Source organism: Erinaceus europaeus, chromosome 8, assembly GCF_950295315.1.
Source record: "Erinaceus europaeus chromosome 8, mEriEur2.1, whole genome shotgun sequence".
Lineage (NCBI taxonomy): Eukaryota > Metazoa > Chordata > Mammalia > Eulipotyphla > Erinaceidae > Erinaceus > Erinaceus europaeus.
Genome location: NC_080169.1, coordinates 28,429,759 through 28,449,877, shown reverse-complemented (window position 1 = coordinate 28,449,877; position 20,119 = coordinate 28,429,759). Strand labels below are relative to the sequence as shown.

The 20,119-nt window shown below is 37.2% G+C and overlaps 2 protein-coding genes and 1 non-coding gene across 3 annotated transcripts in view; 1 reads left to right on the top strand and 2 right to left on the bottom strand.

The window, feature by feature from the left end:
* Window positions 1–20,119, top strand: part of LOC103114303 (cytochrome b-c1 complex subunit 10-like) — a 530,783-nt gene that overhangs the window by 87,952 nt on the left and 422,712 nt on the right. The gene's annotated exons all lie outside the window — the stretch shown is intronic.
* On the bottom strand, window positions 8,253–8,380 carry LOC132540083 (small nucleolar RNA SNORA31). Its single transcript, XR_009551347.1, has one exon. It is a non-coding gene; the product is annotated as a small nucleolar RNA SNORA31 (small nucleolar RNA).
* On the bottom strand, window positions 16,555–16,821 carry LOC103114305 (10 kDa heat shock protein, mitochondrial-like). The gene has a single exon (XM_060195700.1). It carries the CDS (start codon window positions 16,819–16,821, stop codon window positions 16,555–16,557), a length of 267 nt encoding a protein of 88 aa, XP_060051683.1.

Sequence of the window (20,119 nt, the reverse complement as noted above, 5' to 3'; positions counted from 1 at the left end):
AGTCTGGGCATCACAGGAAAGAGGGAAGTATAAATTGGTATATCTAATTTCATAACAGATTTTACAAGTCTATCATTAATATAAAGAGAAGAAAATGTACCAGTTAGAAATGTAACTTACTTTGTTCACAGATTATTTTAATGTTCACTTCCCAAATGAAATACTTGATTTGATTAAAAATCAATAAAGGGATAATTCCCCAATAAATACTTAAAACTTTGGGAGAATTAGTTTAAATCTGTGAGTTCAAGTTTTTTAGATAGTAACTTAAATAGTAACGATGTTACATTATCTTCTAAAGTTCTTTTGGAAAGCTGGTCTTAATTTGGTTCTATACTATTTAGTTTTAGACTCTAAAAGTCAACTAACTGAAGTAATGTAAATTATCAGGTATCAAAAACACTAAAATTTGAATAGATCTTTTAAAAGCATTTTTTTAAATTAAGTTGATAGTCAAGAGACTTTTTTAAAGCATTCTGTTTACATTTTGTGTAATTCAACTATATTCAAATAACGTAGTTAATAGATGCGTGTTTTTGAAGTTTTCGTATAAAAGTATTGCTCAGAGACACCAGCATAACTTACAAATGGTTTATTTTAAGTAGAATAATTTAAAGCTGAGACAAAATTTATAGTATATTAAACATTTAAAAGCTAATGACTTTGACAACCATAACACCTAAGGCATTTTAAATGTGAGGACATGATCCTTTGTATAACTCTAGTTTGATATTTATATATTCTCTAACTTTTTTATTTTATTGTGAAAATGATAGAGAAATATTAAAGAAATTTTAAGTAGAGAAAAAGATTAAAAATAAAATTCCAAAATTAATTTAGGTAAGTCAAAACACTCACAAAACCTGGGATATTTAAGTGTTTTCTCAGGTTCAAATATTTATATAATTAATTTTTATTTATAATTTCTTTATTTTGGTTGAGAGACCAAATAAAATTTTTTTTTAGATTTTAACTACTAAAACTAAGGAATTAAAATGTTTTGTAAACTATGCATACTTGTTAAACTAATAGATAAACATAATGCCTTTTTACAATTTTTATTCTTGGTCCATATTTATGTGAAATTTTAAAACATTTATTTATTGCTAGTATTAGAAGAGGAGTGCTGAGACTTTTAGTAAAGAAAAAAAAAACTTTAGTAATTGATGTGTACATAAGTATTTGCAGACCAGCCATAGAAAACAAAGAAGATAGGCATGTGTTTTATGAGGGGGGAGGGTATAGGGAAGCTGAGAAGAGTATTTTAAATTGTTTCTTGGTTGCAATTCATTTATCCTGCAGGTTTCCCTTGCTAAGGGTGAAGAGAAGGTGAGAGAAAGAGAGTGTATTAACCAATGGAGTAAAATAAGACAGTAATCCGAGCATGAAATCCCACTGGAAAGAACAATAAGGACCTACTATTCTCACTAAAATAATCAAATAACAAAGCACATGCTGAGGTTATAGCTACTCTTTCAACATTTTCTAACACGTATATTTAGAAGACACATCTGAGGTTAATATTGTTCATATTTGGACCTTGTTTTCCTGATCATTTCTTTTCCAAAATCCCATTGGAAAGAAGAAGAAGATACAGGAATTAATGTGTTCTTAATAAAACAAATTTCATGATATGTAGCAAATGCACAAAATTGATGCCTAGGTGACATTTTAGCTTCAAATGAATTCCCCATGATGTCTGTAAATGGGAAGTAATCCTTTGTATTTAACAAGGCAGAGAGTGTATGTGTAAATTCCTTACTTGCAAGAATAATGGTAGATCATTACCATTTCCCACTCTAACTCATTAAAATTCATTCCTTCAGTTTACATTTTAGTACTGAGCCTCTCTTGCATGATGATACCAGTTTTAAAGAGGGAAGCAGTGGACTAAGGATTTTTTTTAATTATGGTTTCAGAAGAGCTAAAGTTCATAAGAATCGGAAACCATAAAATATAGCAGGAAAAAAAAAATCCAAATCTGAAATCTTTATCAAAATTGGTATTGTAAAGATTTGTCCTGAAATCCATATCCAACATACTTCTATTAAAACATCTACTTTTTGTCAGATTGATTAAAATTATAAAAATTGATAGTAAGTTTTGCTGTTTTTCTCAAATGACTAAAATTTATCGATCAATTGTTTTTTGATTGACAGATTTAGTGCTTTCTTAATTACAGAATTTTATTTGAAAATGAGGTATAACTTAATGTCAGTAATTGAATCTGATAAATTCCTGTATTGCTTGAAGGTTGCCATGTACCAATCATTTGAAGTAAGTGTCCTAATTCTTAAGTTATCTTTCTTTATAATAAGGCTAAATTTTTCACACCTTATTTGCAATCTAAAAATGTCTTTCCTAACGCTTCCATAGAGTTAAAGAATAATTTTAAAATATCTACATTTTATTCTATAAGATATTAGCAAAACCTTTTTGAAATATAGACAATTTGAATCAAACAAGTATGAAAGAAACATTCCATTATCAAATATATTCTATTAAAGTAACATAATTACAGTATTTTTAATCCAGTTTCAAAAAAAAAAGGCACACTAACCAATGTTATTGTATATATGAAGAAAAAAACTTATTGCATCACAAATAGTATTGTTATTGTTATTAACATTTTGTTATAGGACAGCAAAATACAGAATGATGCCACCATCATCAGTTTTCATTTGTTGAAAATTACCTACAATTTTGCTTCTTGGTTCTATTAAAACATCTCTTATGACATTCTCTTTTCTTCTATTTTTACTACCAAAATTCAAGTGACATTTTTGGTTTAATTTAAATCAATGACCATCTATTAAAAATTAAATAGAAAATAAACCAAAAAGTAATTATTTTTAATGTTAGTGTAGTACAAACTTGGTGCTTACATCTGGCAAGCATAGAGATATATTAAATTTTATTTCATACAGGGTCACTAATGTGACTTTTGAAGCAGATTAAGTTAGATTTTGTTTTAAAATGGTAATAACAACAAAAAAGTTGAATAAGAAATTTAACCCAGTGAAATACACAACAAGGTTAAATGTAACATTATTCAATAGCAACAATCTCCCAATTGAGGACAGTTTTGTTAGATATAGAATGTAGTCAGTGTGTGTGATTGGACATGAAAATATATACACATATTCTTGCTAAGAAATCCTTTGAGTTTGTGAAGCAGTAAAGCAAGATAGAACTTGTGTTGAAATTCTGAGTTTGCAAGTTAAAACATGCAAGATAAGCACCATTTATTAATTTTTTCTTCTCTTGAAATTCAAAAAAAAAAAAGCTTTTTTCAGTTATGAGGTCCGAGTAACAATACAGATAGAGGAATTAGGATGTATTGATATGTCAGTGTTAGAATTTAAGCAATTTAAATCTTCAACTTATCTTTCTGTGCCTTGGTTTCTTTTTTTTAACGTATTTTAATTTGTTGTTGTTGTTATCAGAAAAACATTTATTTGAGTGTAGGACTCTTGATTAAAATGCGCCCCAGAGGATAGTCCTCAGGTGTGTTCCTCCAGGGTTAGGTAGGACAGAGGAGAGTTATAAATTAAAAAAAATTTTTTTTCATACACATCCTGAGATATCCAATAACATTGTTGAAACAAATGTAGTTTTTAAAAATTTACAGAATTACTACCACATTTTGAAACTATGGCTGTTAGATTTATTTATAAAATAAATTCTTACCAAAAATTGTTTCTGTAGAATTATTCTGTCACTTCTATCTGTACACATATAGATGTAGAAACTTTGTTTTAATCAAAGTAATAGTACTATTTGAGAAATAACCCTACTTAAAAAAAAAAAAGGAACCAAAAATGCTGGTGGACTGAGATTGTGAAAAAACAATGCTTTTTGAAATTTAAATATAGAAGGGAAAGATAAGATTTGGGTTCTATTATTATTTACTGACTTTTTTTTTTTAATTGAGCAAGAGAAAAACAGATTAACCTGTAATGTTACTTTCGGGCTGACCAACAATAAAGTTGTTAGTGCCTATAAATGAATGTTGTTTCAACTAATAAGTCTCTTCCTAGTACTATCCTACTAAAAGATTCTCTTTTCTTGAGTTTTAAATAGCCCTAAATTATTTCAATACAATGCTTGGTCAAGAATTCATGTTATGTTAGGATTGCCAGATAGTTTTACATTTTGAGTTTTTTTTTAAAAAATAAAGAATGATCATTGCTTTCAAATAAACAGAACTTTTTGGTGTTCACAATAAATGATGCATTAATAGTCTTTCCTTATCTATCCTAGTGTTCTACAACAATAGTAGTAAACTGAATTACCTTCAGATATGGCAGTTAATGAAATGTAAATATACTACATCCAATGCTGAGATGTATATGATGAAAAATGATCAAAATGAGTATGTTTGTGGGCTTTTAAGCTCAAGTATAAGTATCTTCCCATAATCAAATCTAGTGACCAAACTTAAAATCCTTACTGTTTAAAATCTATAGCTGTGAAAACCTTAATGTATCATTAATATATTATTACTAATAGCTTTAAGGTTTTTTTTTATGATCCTTTACTGTTAAAATTAATACACTCTATAAAACTCTATCATCTATGAATCAAAATAAGGTCATTCTTTTTCTAATTTTCCCCTAAAATCTTGTGATATAAGCCTAATCAAAACCAACAGATTTTGTGACAGAAAACAGGTGTCTGTTTGCTTGTTTGTTTGTAAATTTTACAGGTGGGGGGCCAGGCGGTAGCACAGTGGGTTAAGCCCATGTGGTGCAAAGCACAAGGACCGGCCTAAGGACCCGGGTTCGAGCCTTCGGCTCCCCACCTGCAGGGGAGTTGCTACACAGGAGGTGAAGCAGGTCTGCAGGTGTCTATCTTTCTCTCCCCCTCTGTCTTCCCCTTCTCTCTCCATTTCTCTCTGTCCTATCCAACAATGACGACAACAATAATATTAACAACAACAACGATGTACAACAAGGGCTACAAAAGGGAAAAGGTGGCCTCCAGGAGCAGTGGGGAGCAGTGGATTCGTGGCGCAGGAACTGAGCCCCAGGAGAGAACATAATGGTTATGCAGAACATCTTTCCTGAAGGTTTGAGATCCCACATTCAATCGCCAGCTCTATCATAAATCAGAGCTGAGCAGTGCTCTGGTAAAAATAAATATAAAAACCTTACAGGAAAAAAAAAAACTTACAGGAGGGTGTCAGGTGGTAGCGCAGCGGGTTAAGCGTATGTGGAGCAAAGCCAAGGACCGGTGTAAGGATTCCTGTTCGAGTCCCCGGTTCCCCACCTGCAGGGGAGTCGCTTCACAGGCGGTAAAGCAGGTCTGCAGGTGTCTTTCTCTCCCCCCTCTGTCTTCCCCTCCTCTCTTCATATCTCTCTGTCCTATCCAACAATGACATCAGTAATAACAACAATAATTACAACAATAAAAAAATCTTACAGGAAGTTTGAAGATATTGATTTTGTTTGTATCACTGGTTAGAAATTAGATATTCATTTTGGAAAGTAATGCAGTTCTTGCAAATTGCCACAGAACGGCATTGTGAAAGTGACTGTGTACTCTGGATTTTGAATTTTACTATGGCTAATATCAATAGTAAGCATGCAGATGAATTATTGCTTTTTGGAAAACCTAGACTCAGGTGGAAGTAAAGTCAAGAAAGCAGACTGTAAGTATAAGGGAAGTCAAAGTGTCTAAAGCACTTCTAACAGGAAAAGGATGCATGAACCGGAAGATAACTTGATTCACTAAAGTAGAAAGTTAACAATTTCTACAAAATGTAATTTTGCTAGTTTTGGCTTTTATTTATGGAAATTTAAACTATTGGCACATTTTTGTTTAATGGAGAGATAATAGGATAGAGACAATGCATGCTAGAGTCTAGTATTGTCTCAAAGTGGGAAAATAACTATCCTTTTTTTTTAAAAAAGATTTTATTTATTTATTTATGTGAAAGATAGGAGGAGAGAAAAAGAACCAGACATCACTCTGGTACACGTGCTGCCTGGGATGGAACTCTCAGGACCTCATGCTTGAGAGTCCAAAGCATTACCACTGCGCCACCTCCCAGACCACTATCCTTTTTATATATTCCAAAATTTGGGTACTTTGTACAAAGAAGATGGGGTTGTTTGTTTGTTTTTAATTAGGAATTTGTACAGAGCATCTTCTCATATGACTTCCTGTTGAACCTATTTCATAATTATACAAGTGCATAGTTTGAAGGATTATTAAGAATCTACTAGTCTTTTTTACAGTTGAGGAAATTGAGGTTAAGGAAGGTCAGCAGGAGGCGGGGTATTTAGCTGATAGTGCACAGGGCTTGCATGACTGAGTTACCCCATTTGATGCAGCATTATTAGAAAAGTACTCTGGATTCTATCCCTCTCTCAACTATTTCAAATGAAATAAATAAAAGGAATCGCTTTTTTTCTTCTTTTTTAGAATGGTAAATGCAGGTAGGAACTTTACTAGCTCAGGACGGAGATATGATTATCACTAAGTGAAACTATGAGAAGCCATAGTGACTAGAAATATAATAAGAAATAGATTCAAAGGGAGATAACTCAGTGAGAAGGCTGCAAAACTTGGATACATGAGGTGCTAACTCTACAGATGAAAGATGTTTCTCTTTCTCTCTGATCTCATCCACAGAGGGAAAAAAAAAAAAACAACTTCCACTTAAAGGTTGTACATATGTTCTCACCAAAAGTTCTCCATATGATTGAAAGTTAAGGACAAAAGGCTGGAAGACAGGGGAGACCTTGTAAAGAAAAGGAAAGAAGAAAAACTCTGGCTCTCTCATCAGTGTAACTTTAATCAGAATCCCATTTAAACTACCCCCTAACAATTAAAAATCACTTCAGTGTAAAAGGCAAGTATTGAAGAAGTATTCCGTGGCTTATTTAGCCTAGGATTTCTCTTGTATTATCAAAAGTTTTGATTCTTGTACATTAATAGCCACATAATATGTAAGTAGTAAGCTATGACATGACCCTTCATATCAAACTTTAAAAAACTTGCATGTTCAGATTTATTCCAAGTTAATAATACTTAACCAGCACACTGGAGTTCTCTTTTCTGTTTGCTTTACTGAAATGGTAAAGTGAAGAGGCTTGTGTGCTACTTTTATATGCACACACAGTCACAAATACATGGATCCTCCTGTGGTGTAATTCAAACTCTTCCCTCCTTTCCTATCTTGTATTGTGGAGAAACAGCTGGCAGAAATTCACCCTGCCTCCAGCTCTTCTCTTTATTTGCTCACACAGCTAAAAAGGGTGGTGACTAATCGTAAATCCTCCTGGCTACCTATCTTTGACTAGATACATGAACCATAGCCTGTTCTAGGAGCTCAAAGTCCTTATCTGTGTGTCAGAATTAAAAGCTGTATTTAAATAACTTCTTTTACCTGTAAATCTGTTATCTTCACAAACTGGATGTCACAATGGCGCCTGGTTTCTCTGTGTAACTGACCCTACCCTGACCCTGGATCAGTTTTTTAACCTCCTTGACCTGTGTTTCTACAGCTGTAAAGAGAGTTAAACTATTTATACTATCCTTTACCTTTTTTTTTCATGACAGCAGGGCACTAAATAGGCTTTCCACAAATGTTTGTGGAATTTCGTTTTCAGAAAATGCCCTGAGACTGAGAATATCAGTCAAAGTAGTGAGTACTTGGAAAAGTTCTATAAAATGCAGGATGGGGTGAGATTACTAGTTGACACTAGAAAATAATGCAAGAAGGGATATTTTGTGTACATATAACCAATATTAGAGGAGGAACAATTATTTAAATACCAAATAAGTAACAGTTGATGGAAAAAGCAAAATAAAAACAAAATGCTATCTCCTTTAAGGGAATTCTTTACTGATTCCAACCATTAACAAAAGTTATAAGAAGTCATCTTCCATAAGAGATTTATTGTTATTTATTATATATATATATGGAGAGAGAGAGAGAGAGAGGACATGTGGGACATGCAATACCAAGAATTGAACTTGGGGACCTCACACTTCAGAGTCCAACACTTTATCCATGGCATCAACTCCATAACCTTTAAAGATATTTTTTTTTTGTATGTACTATAATGAGTGAGATGTTAAGATGAAACAGAATTTCAAAACTGTTGAGTCAAATATTAAATTACAAGATCAGTTTGAATGGTTACTAAGAATTCGTGTAAAATGAATTTTTTTATGTTAAAACAAAATAGACTGTATTAAACATTCGCCATCCATGAAAGCACTTAACACTTCTAGACTGCAAATGTATTCCCTTATTCAATCTGGGCCACCACAAAAACGAAAACAGACAGAAAGCACAAGGATTTTTTCCTCTTGCATCCTCGTGCTAAAATCATTTTCTAACTGTTCTTTATACTGAAGGATTAATTTATTTAGATAGTTTAATTTTAGAGAAAAAACTCATAGATGGTTAGAAGAAAAACTGTAGCCTCTTGAGATCGGTTTGAAGATATTATTAACTAAACTAAAGGTAAGCAAAATACTGAACCATATGGATCCAATTTAAAGGATTTAAAATACTCAGGATAAATAACTTTGTTTACTTACATTTCTGCTAAATTCTTTAAATATTCAGCAAGAAATGCTTAGATAATGAGCAGACATAATATCTTTATTTGTACTGTAGTGATAATATCTGTCAAGCAAGGTTTTTACCCTCTGAGTTTAAAAAAAGTGTTCACTTAAGCAGCAGTTCGAAGATCTTTTTCATACAATTAGTCAAATTTAGCATAGTTACTTCTTGCAAAATAACTTGAATAGGGAAACTTTAGCAGAAAACCTAACAAAAATGATGATAATGGCAGGGGCTATCTAAGAGAAAATACAGACTTTGTAGATGAATTTTCATTTTAAATATTAGAAATAAGTCTATAGGGCTTTAGTACTTTGTGATTATGTATTAGATTCACTCATAAAATAGCAGAAAAGGAAGTTTGAAGAAGCAAATAGTAATTTAGGAGTTGTTTTTAAATTTTAATTTATTGAAACTAATTAATTTTAGGTCTGGAAAGATAGCATCATAGTTTAGTAAAGTGCCTTTCATGCCTAAGTCACCAAAGGTCCCAGATTCACAATCCAACACCACCATAAATCAGAGGTGAGCATTGCTCTGGGGGGAAAAAAATTAAGGTAAAATAAACAACTCTCTCTTGAATTTATTGAAAGAAATCTAACTGGTACTTTCACATAGGATATTCTAAATTTTTGCAGAAATGACAATTTTCAGACTCTATGCAAATTGAAAGGGTATTTCATTAACACTGATTTTATTTATTATGAGGAAGTAAATGACTGTGGTATTATAGCAGAAAAGAAATATTTAACTTATTTAGTTTATAGCTCCAAGTGCTTATAAAATAAATTTCAGTTAACCTAACTTTTCTGTTTTGAAGTTACTAATAATGACATAGAGCAAAAATATTTTTATCTTTATAATACAGCACTGAAGATTTCAAATATCCTTTTAATGAGAACAGCTTTTAGGGTCTAAAAATCAGAACTAAAAATTATTTTAAAACAAGGTAATGAAATTTGGGGCTTTTGTTCCTTTAATTTCTGAGCTGTTATGTTTTTGTTTGTTTGTTTTTTCCTTTTTTATATAGAAGCAAAGAAAGCTGGAAGGAAACCATGGCATGAGAGCTTCCTTCAGTACAGTTGGGGTTGGGCTTGAACTTGAGTTGTGCACATGGCAAAGCATTACATTATTCAAGTGAGCTATTTTGCAACCCCCTGAGCTTTTATGATTTTATGTTAAAAACATTTCACTTTTTTCCTAAATATTTATATATACTTATTATTGGATAGAAACAGAGAAATTGAGGGTGAAGAGAGGGGGAGATAGAGAGAGAGAAAGAGAAACACCTGCATCCCTGCTTCACCACTGGAGAAGCTTTCCCCTGCAGGTGGGGACCAGAGGCTTGAACCTGGGTCCTTGCACACTGTAATATATATGCTTAGCCAGGTATGCCACCATCTGGCCCCAAAAGTCTTTCACTTTTATAGTATGGTCAAAAGTAGACACATTGTGAACTTTATTTTTAAATTACTATATTTTCTTTGTTGTATTTATTATATAATGCTATATAGTGAGCTTACTTTCAAATAATTATGTATTATTATACATAGCATGTTGATAGGAATTGATAGGAAGTTATGCAAAAGATTTTCATGCCTGAGACTCCAAAGTCCCAAAGCTAATCCCCTTGTACCACCATAAGCCAGAGGTGAGAAGTACACTAGTAAATACATAAGTAAATAAAATTATATATCATGTGTAGCTTAGGCTGCACTTATAGGTGGTCTCACTCCTTTGTTTCCTTCTCCTCCTGCTCCTTTATTTTATTTTTTTATTTTATTTATTTTTCCTTTTGTTGCCTTTGTTGCTTGTTGTTGTAGTTATTAATGTCGTATTAATGTTGTAGTTATTAATGTTAGATAGGACAGAGAGAAATGGAGAGAGGAGAGGAAGAGTGGGGAGAGAAAGACACCTGCAGACCTGCTTCACCACCTGCAGGTGGGGAGCCGGGGGCTTGAACCGGGGTCCTTAAGTGGGGTCCTTAAGTGGGTGCTTGCGCTTCAAGCCACATGAGCTTAACCTGCTGCACTACTGCCCGGCTCCCCCTCCTCCTTCTTTTATGACATTATTTTCCATGAAGCTTTTCCTGATCCCTGAAATTAGAAATAATAATTCTTTTCTGACTTCAAAAATTTAAAGTGGTAGTCTGGAAGGTGGCACAGTGGATAAAGTATGGGACTCTCAAGCATGAGGTCCAGAGTGCAATCCCTGGCAGCACATGTACCATAGTAATGTCTGGTTCTTTCTCTCTCTCTCTCTCCTCCTGTCTTTCGCATTAATCAGTAAATAAAATCTTTAAAAAAAATTTAAAGTAAATTGAATTTGACATAGCACTTGTTCTGCATATTGCAAGACATTAACCATTAAAAAATTAATTTACACTTAACATCTCCATTGCATTTAAACAAATCAGTAATTTCTCATAAATACAGACTTTGTGTGTGTGTGTGTTGCCCATTATTAATTCTCCACTTCCTAAATTGTGTCTAGTGGGTAAAAAAAGTACTTGATAAATATTTGTTGAATGCATGTATGATGCCATCTAACAGCCCAGCCTTCTATAAGCAGCTTCTTAAAGTTGTTGAATAATGTTGGATGAGTTCTTCATGAGAAGAAAGCTTGAAAGCTTAGCTGGTACAGCACATGCTTCACTATGCCTGAGTCCTTGTGTTTTAAGCCTTGGTATCATCATGTGGGAGAATTGTGGTCAGCAATGGGGATGCTCCTTGGAGACTAGAGTGGTACTGTGCTGCTTTATTCCCTCTTTGACTCTCCCTTCTCCTCTCTCTCTCTCCCTCCCACCCCCCTCTCAAAAAAGAAGAAGAGGAGGAGGTCTGGGAGGTGGCACAGTGGATAAAGCATTGGACTCTCAAGCATGAGGTCCTGAGTTCAATCCCTAGCAGCACAAATACAAATATCTGGTTCTCCCTCTTTCCCTCTCTCTCTCTCTCTCTCCTATCTTTATCATTAATTAATAAATAAAAAATTTAAAAATATATATATATATACATAGCCCAGAGTAGCCTCTCAGTAGTATCACATTATGTGCAAGATTCTTGATTCATTTTTTGTTGTCATATTAAAAAGAAAACACAACATTTACATGAGAGGAAGTGAGAGAGAGTTGTTGAGCACACATATGCAGGGATTTTGCCTTGTAAAAGACAAAATGTTTTCAAGGAAAAACTAGCTACTTAGTCTGGAGCTCAACTAGTAGAGAATCAGATTTGCTTGCATGAGGCTCCTAGCTTAATCCCTAGCACCACATAAAGTAAAATGATGACCTGCTTCTCTCTCCCTCTCTATGAAAGTATATCTCATGTGATTAATTGTAAAAGTAACAATATTAATAATAATAATAATAGTTCCTGGGGCCAGAAAGTAGTGCACCCAGTAGAGCACACATGTTACAATGTACTGAACATTACCTGCAAGAGAGAAGCTTCAGGAACAGTGAAACAGTGATTCAGGTATCTCTCTTTCTAACTATCTCTCCCTCTGTTCTTAATTTCTGTCTCTATCCAAAGTTAGAAATAAATTTAGGGGTGGGGGAGATAGAATAATGGTCATGCAAACAGACTCTCATGTCTGAGGGTCCCTGGTCCCAGGTTCCAGGTTCAGTCTCCCGCACCACCACAAACCAGAGCTATTCAGTGCTTTGGTAATAAATTTTTTAAAAAATTTAACTAATTGGGAGTCAGGCGGTAGCTCAGCGGGTTAAGCGCGCGTGGCGTGAAACGCAAGGACCAGCGTAAAGAGCCCGGTTCGATCCCCCCGGCTCCCCACCTGCAGGGGAGTCGCTTCACAGGCGGTGAAGCGGGTCTGCAGGTGTCTCTCTCTTCCCTTTTCTGTCTTCCCCTCTTCTCTCCTCCCCTCCTCTCTCCATTTCTCTCTGTCCTATCTAACGACGACGACATCAATAACAACAACAATAGTAACTACAACAATAAAAAGACAACAACGGCAACAAAAGGGAAAATAAATAAAAAAATTTTTTAAAAATTAACTAATTTAGGGGGCCAGGCAATGGTGCACCTGGTTGCGCACACATATTATCATGTGCAAGGGCAGAGGTTTGAGCTCCTGTTCCTCCACTGCAGGGGGACACTTTTTTTTTTTTTGGCCTACAGGGTTATCACTGGGGTTATCACTCCGATGCCTGCACCATGAATCCACTCCTCCTGAAGGCTATTTTTTTAAAAATATTTTTCTGAATCATTGATTTTATTTTTTTAATATTTTATTTATTTATTAATGAGAAACATAGGAAGAGAGAGAAAGAGCCAGACATCTGGCACATGTGCTGCTGGGGATTGAACTGAGGACCTGATGCTTGAGAGTCTGATGCTTTATCCACTACGCCACCTCCTGGACCATGTGAAGTCTAATTTTTTCCCTTTTGTTGCCCTAGTTGTTTTGGTTATTATTATTGTTGTTATTGATGTCATTGTTGTTGGATAGGACAGAGAAAAATGGAGAGAGGAGGGGAAGACAGAGAGGCGGAGAGAAAGACAGACACCTCAGACCTACTTCATCACTTGTGAAGCGGCCCCCCTGCAAATAGGGAGCCAGGGGCTGGAACCAGGATCCTTATGCCAGTCCTCGTGCTTCGTGCCATGTGCGCTTAACCACTGAGCTACCGCCTGACACCCCAGGGAGGACACATAATGAGTCCTGAGTCAGGTCTGCAAGTGTCTTATTCTCTCTGTCCTATCAAATGAAAATAGAAAGAAAAAAAAGGTTAAATTGGCTACAGGAGCAGTGGATTTGTAGCACCAGCATCAAACTCCAGCAATAAATAACCCTGGTGGTATAATTAATTAATCAATTATGAATAAAGTAGTCTGGGAGGTGGCACAGTGGATAAATACAGCATTGGCCTCTCAAACGTGAGGTCCTGAATTCAGTCGCGGGCAGCAAATGTACCAGAGTCTGGTTCTTTCTCTCTCTCTCTCCTCCTATCATTCTTCATGAATAAATAACTAAAATCTTTTTTAAAAACAAAATATTATTTAAGAATAATAATTTCTGCAGGGGTTAGGCCACTGACACACCTGTAGAGTGCATGTTGCAATGTACAAGGAACTGAGTTCAAGACCCCTTCCCTGCCTGTAAGAGGAATGTTTCACAATTGGTGTTTCAGGTGCCTCTTTCCCTCTCTATCTCTGTCTCTATCCAAATAAATAAAATATTTTTAAAATAGTAATTGGTGGATTAAAAGTAAAAATTGCTGAAGGCCTCACATACATCATGAAATAGAACTCTAAAAAATAAATTAACAAGACCTGGTGGGGGCGCACCTGGTTGAACGCACACGTGACCTGGGTTCGAGCCCTCAGTCCCCACCTGCAGGGGGAAAGCTTTGCGAGTGGTGAAGCAATGTTGCAGGTCTCTTTCTATCTCTCCCTCTCTATCACCCCCTTCCCTCTAGATTTCTGGCTATCTCTATCCAATCAATAAAATAAAGATGATAAAAAAAAATTTAAAAACAAACACCTTTAAAAAAATGAAACAAATTCATCTCACCTTTAAAATAGCTATAATCTGGGGCTGGGTGATGGCGCACCTGGTTGAGTGCACACATTACAATGCACAAGGACCCAAGTTCAAGTCCCCTGTCCTACCTTCAGGGGGAAAGCTTCACAAGTGGTGAAGCCGTGATGCAGGTGTTTCTCTCTTTTTCTCTCCCTATCTCCCCCTTCCCTCTAGATTTATGTCTTTATCCAATAAATAAAGATAATCAAAATAAATTTAAAAAATAAAAATAGGGAGTCGGGCTGTAGCGCAGCGGGTTAAGCGCAGGTGGCGCAAAGCACAAGGACCGGCATAAGGTCCCGGTTCGAACCCCGGCTCCCCACCTGCAGGGGAGTCGCTTCACAGGCGGTGAAGCAGGTCTGCAGGTGTCTATCTTTCTCTCTCCCCTCTGTCTTCCCCTCCTCTCTCCATTTCTCTCTGTCCTATCCAACAGCGATGACAATAATAATAATAAAAAAAAAAACAAGGGCAACAAAAGGGAATAAATAAATAAATAATAAAATATTTTAAAAATAAAATAGCTATAATCTCAGGGGAAATAACATCATGGTTAGATAAAGACTCATGCCTGAAACTCCAAAGTCCCCGGTTCAGTCCACTATACCACCGTAAGCCAGGGGTCAGGTGATAGAGAGCCAGAGCTGAGCAGTGCACCAGTGCTCTGGTAAAATAAATAAAAGAGTACTAAAATAAATAATAATTTTTTAAATAGCAATAATTTTTTAAAATAGGATTGATAAGATAGAACCCGACTTCTATGCCTGAGGCTCAGAGGTCCCAGGTTCAACCTTCAACACCACCATAAAGCAATGCGGAGAAGAGCAGAACTCTGGTAATAACCATAACTATAATTCTCAGGTAGCAAACTATATATATTCATTTAATGGATTCCTTAAATTTACATTTATTATGAATTATATAAAATATCATTATCCAAAATGTAGTAGTATAAGGCCTTAAGGTTTCATTGTGTGGCTCACAAAAGCAATTTATATAAGCTCTAGATCCTGAAGATGATGAATATAGTAAAGACTTTTATGTATTGGGTGTAATTTGAACTGGATTTGTTTGAATCTGTAGTTCTCATTCTTTTTTAAAAATATATTTATTCCCTTTTGTTGCCGTTGTTTTTTAAAAAATATTTATTTATTTATTCCCCTTGTTGTTTTGTTGTAGTTATTTATTTATTTATTTACCCTTTTGTTGCCCTTGTTTTTAACATTGTTGTGGTTATTATTGTTGTTGTTATTTATGTCGTTGTTGGATAGGACAGAGAAATGGAGCGAGGTGGGGAATGTTCTACATATTTACTGGCACAAATACTTTTTTGAATAGTTAAGTAAGCATTACCAATTGTTTTTTTTAATATTCATTTATTCATTAGTAAGAGAAAGAAGAAAGAATCAGAGTATTCTGGAACATGTGATGCTGGGATTGAAATCAGGTTTCAATCAGAGTCCTATGTCGTATTCACTGTGCCATGTAGGAGACCACCAAATGTCGATGATTACATTTATCAGAATGAGAACTGCAGAGCCGGGTTGTGGCGCACCTGGCAGCGCACATGTTACAATGTTCAATGACCCTGGTTCCAGCACCCAGTCTTCACCTGCAGAGGGAAAGCGGTGTTGCAGATGTCTGTCTCCCTTCTTCTCCCATCCAAGCACTAACCAGGCCCCACCCTGCTTAGCTTCCGGGCGTGTTCAGAGTGGTATGGCCGTAGACTCTCTCCTTCTCTATCACCCCCTTCTCTCTCAATTTCTGGCTGTCTCTATCCAATAAGTAAAGATTAAGAAAAAATTAAAAATAAGAGGGGGCAGTGGCGCCCCTTTCTGATGTCGTTGTTGTTGGATAGGACAGAGAAATGGAGAGAGGTGGGGAAGACAGAAAGAGAGACAACCAGCAGCCCTGCTTCACCTCTTGTGAAGAGACTCCCCCACAGGTGGGGAGTCGGGGACTCAAACGGATCCTTAGGGTCCTTGTGCTTTATGCCATCTGCGCTTAACCAGCTGTGCTACCGCCTGACTCCCTCGTTGCCCTTCTTGCTTTATTGTTGTCGTCGTTGTTGGATAGGACAGAGAGAAATCAAGAGAGGAGAGGAAGACAGAGAGGGGGAGAGACAGATAGATATCTACAGACCTGCTTCACCGCCTGTGAAGCGAACCGAACCCCCTGCCGGTGGGGAGTCGGGGCTCAAACCAGGATCCTTACACCGGTCCTTGTGCTTTGCACCACGTGTGCCTTAACCCGCCAAGCTACGGCCCACCCCCCCTTTTTTAAGTTTGGATATCATTAGTTTATTATAAAAGAGACATGGAAATTATTTACATGATGAAAGATTTCAGAAACTTAAGTGGAATGAAGCAGCTTCATATGATGCCACCACTTGAACAGTGTTTTCAGTCTACATATTTTCCAAGAATATCTCCGTCTCAAAAAAAGAAATAACCCTTGTCATCTCGAACCACTTTGGCGCCTCCATATTCTGACAGAAGAACTTTATCTCCAACTTTCACACGCATATCTCCAGTCTTTCCTTTGGAGCCAGAGCAGACAGCCACCACCGTTGCTTGCAACACCTTCCCCTGAGACTTCTCTGGAAGCACGATGCCTCCTTTGGTCACAGTTTCAGCTGCTCTCCTCTCAACCAGCACTCGGTCTAAGAGAGGAAGGAACTTCCTAAATTCCTGGCGGGCCATGACTCTGACCCCTCGAGGTGCGCTCTGCTCTGTCTCTGGAGCCACCGAGCCCAAAGGAAAGACCCGCAGCCGAGCTCAGACATGTGAGAACAGCAAAGGGCCGCCCAGCACACAGGCGCGCCACTGCCCCCTCTTATTTTTAATTTTTTCTTAATCTTTACTTATTGGATAGAGACAGCCAGAAATTGAGAGAGAAGGGGGTGATAGAGAAGGAGAGAGTCTACGGCCATACCACTCTGAACACGCCCGGAAGCTAAGCAGGGTGGGGCCTGGTTAGTGCTTGGATGGGAGAAGAAGGGAGACAGACATCTGCAACACCGCTTTCCCTCTGCAGGTGAAGACTGGGTGCTGGAACCAGGGTCATTGAACATTGTAACATGTGCGCTGCCAGGTGCGCCACAACCCGGCTCTGCAGTTCTCATTCTGATAAATGTAATCATCGACATTTGGTGGTCTCCTACATGGCACAGTGAATACGACATAGGACTCTGATTGAAACCTGATTTCAATCCCAGCATCACATGTTCCAGAATACTCTGATTCTTTCTTCTTTCTCTTACTAATGAATAAATGAATATTAAAAAAACAATTGGTAATGCTTACTTAACTATTCAAAAAAGTATTTGTGCCAGTAAATATGTAGAACATTGTGGAGGATATAGTCCTTTGCCCACCACCCCTTAAGAGGCAGCATATAGTGGTCCTGAAGGTGGTGCAGTGGATTCTCAACCATGAAGTCCCGAGTTTGATTCCCGGCAGCACAGGCAACAGAGTGATGGCTAGTTCTTTCTCTCCTCCTATCTTTCTCATGAATAATAAATTCTTTTTTTAAAAAAAAAAGAGGCAGCCTATAGGGGGCCAGGTAGCACACCTTGTTAAGCATTCACATTATAATGTACATGGTCCTGGATTCAAGCAGCCCCTGGTCCCCACCTTTAGGGGGAAAGCTTCACACGTGGTGAAGCAGGGCTGCAGGTGTCTCTCCCTTTCTATCTCCCCCATCCCTCTCAATTTCTCTCTGTCTCTCCGATAATTAATTAATTAATTAATTAAGAGGCAGCGTATATTCTTTTTTTTTTTTTGCCTTCAGGGAATCCACTGCTCCTGGCAGCCATTTTTCATTTTTATTGGCTAGGACAAAGAGAAATCGAGAGGGGTGGGGGAGATAGGAGGAGAGAAAAACATCTGCAGACTTGCTTCACCGCTTGTGAAGGGTCACCCCTGCAGCTGAGGTGCTAGGGCTTGAACAGTGATCCTTGCACTTATTATGTATGCAAAACCTAGTATGCCACTGCCCGCCCTCTGGAAGCTCATATTAAGTGCATGCCACTTAGGTAATCTTGAAAAGTAATAATGTAATCAAGATTCTCTTAACTTTACTTTTTATATTATTATTATTGTTATTCTTATTATTGTTATTCTTATTATTTTGCCTCCAAGGTTATTGCTGGGGCTCAGTGCTAGCACTAGGAATTAACTTCTCCTGGGGGTCATTTTTTCCTTTTTTTTTTTTTCCTTTTCTTCCTCCAACTCTCACGACAGAGAGAAATTGAGAGAGGAGGGGAAGACAGGGTGAAAGACACTTGCAGACCTGCTTCAACACTTGTGAAGCGTCCTTGCTACAGGTGAGGAGCTTGAACACTGGTCCTTGCGCGTGTCCTTCTGCATAGTACTATGTGTGCTTAACCAGGTATGCTATGGCCAGGCTACATCTTATTTTTCATTTTCATTTATTTTATTTTTTTACTGGATAGGACACAGAGAAATTGAGAGAGGAGAGGGAGATGGAGAGGAAGAGAGAAAGACACCTGCAGACCTGCTTCACCACTTATGAAGCATCCCTGCTGCAGGTGGGGAGCTGGGGACTCGAACCCAGCTTTATTTTTTAATTTTTTATAAAGAATTTATTTATTGGGAGTCGGGCTGTAGCGCAGCAGGTTAAGCTCTTAACCCACTGCACGCGGCGCGAAGCGCAAGGACCGGCATAAGGATCTGGGTTTGAGGCCCCCAGCTCCCCACCTGCTGGGGAGTTGCTTCACAAGCGATGAAGCAGGTCTGCAGGTGTCTTTCTCTCCCCCTCTCTGTCTTCCCCTTTCTCTTTCCATGTCTCTCTGTCCTATCCAACAATGATGCCATCAATAACAACAACAATAACTACAACAACAATAAAAAAACGAGGGCAACAAAAGGCAAAATAAATATAAAAAAGAATGTATTTATTTATTTATTCATGAAAATGTATTTATTTATTCATGATAGGAAAGAGAGAAAGAACCAGACATCACTCTGGTACTTGTGCTGTGGGGGATTGAACTCGAGACCTCATGGTTGAGAATCCAGTGCTTTATCAACTGCACCACCTCCCAGACCACTTTATTTTTATTTTAATGAGAAAGCTATACACAAAGACCAAAGCACTGCTCAGGTCTGGCTTATGGTGTTGCTGGGGAATGAACGTTAGAGGCTTAGACATGAAAATATTTTGTTTGTTTATTTATTGGATAGACAGAGAGGAATTGAAAGCAGAGGGGAAGATAGGGAGACAGACTCCATGAAAGTATTTTGCATAATCATTATTCTATCTTCCCTGCATGCCATTAACTTTCTTTTTTTCTTTTTCTTTTAATTTGGGTTTTTATTCATTTATTAGGAGGAAAGAAAGAACCAGGTACCACCTCTCTGGTACATGTACTGCCATGACTTGAACTCAGGGCCTCATTCCTGAGAGTACAATGCCTTTTCCACTGTGCCATCTTCTGGACCACTTTTTCTCCCTTTATTCCTTTCTTTCTATTTATTTATTGGATAGACACTGCCAGAAATTGAGAGGTAAGAGTGACAGAGAGAGAGGAAGACAGGGTCGGGCCTTAAGCCAGCTACCCTCCCCTGTTCTGCTCCATGCTCCATTGCTGATACTATGGCCTATTTACCATCCGTTCCACCCCGATTCCATGGCTGCCAGTTCTTAGCAACATCGCCCCGCCAGATATTCATCGGGATGCGGCATCATCTAAGTTCATTTCCCACGTCTACGCTCGACCGGACCTGCCAATATACGCGGATATCTTCGCCCACCCTGTCCAACGCTTGACGTCTCGCCACCCAATCTGGTCCCCTACGCCTACACTGAACTTCTCTGTTCCAGACTCTTGGAAACAGAGTTGGCAGTCAGCTGAGGTCAAGAACAAACACCTCATCACAGACCCCTGCAAGTGTCAACCCGGCTTTGACCTAGCACGTTATGATTGGGCCCTCCTCAATTGCTATCGAACAGGCCATGGCCGGTGTGCCGCTATGT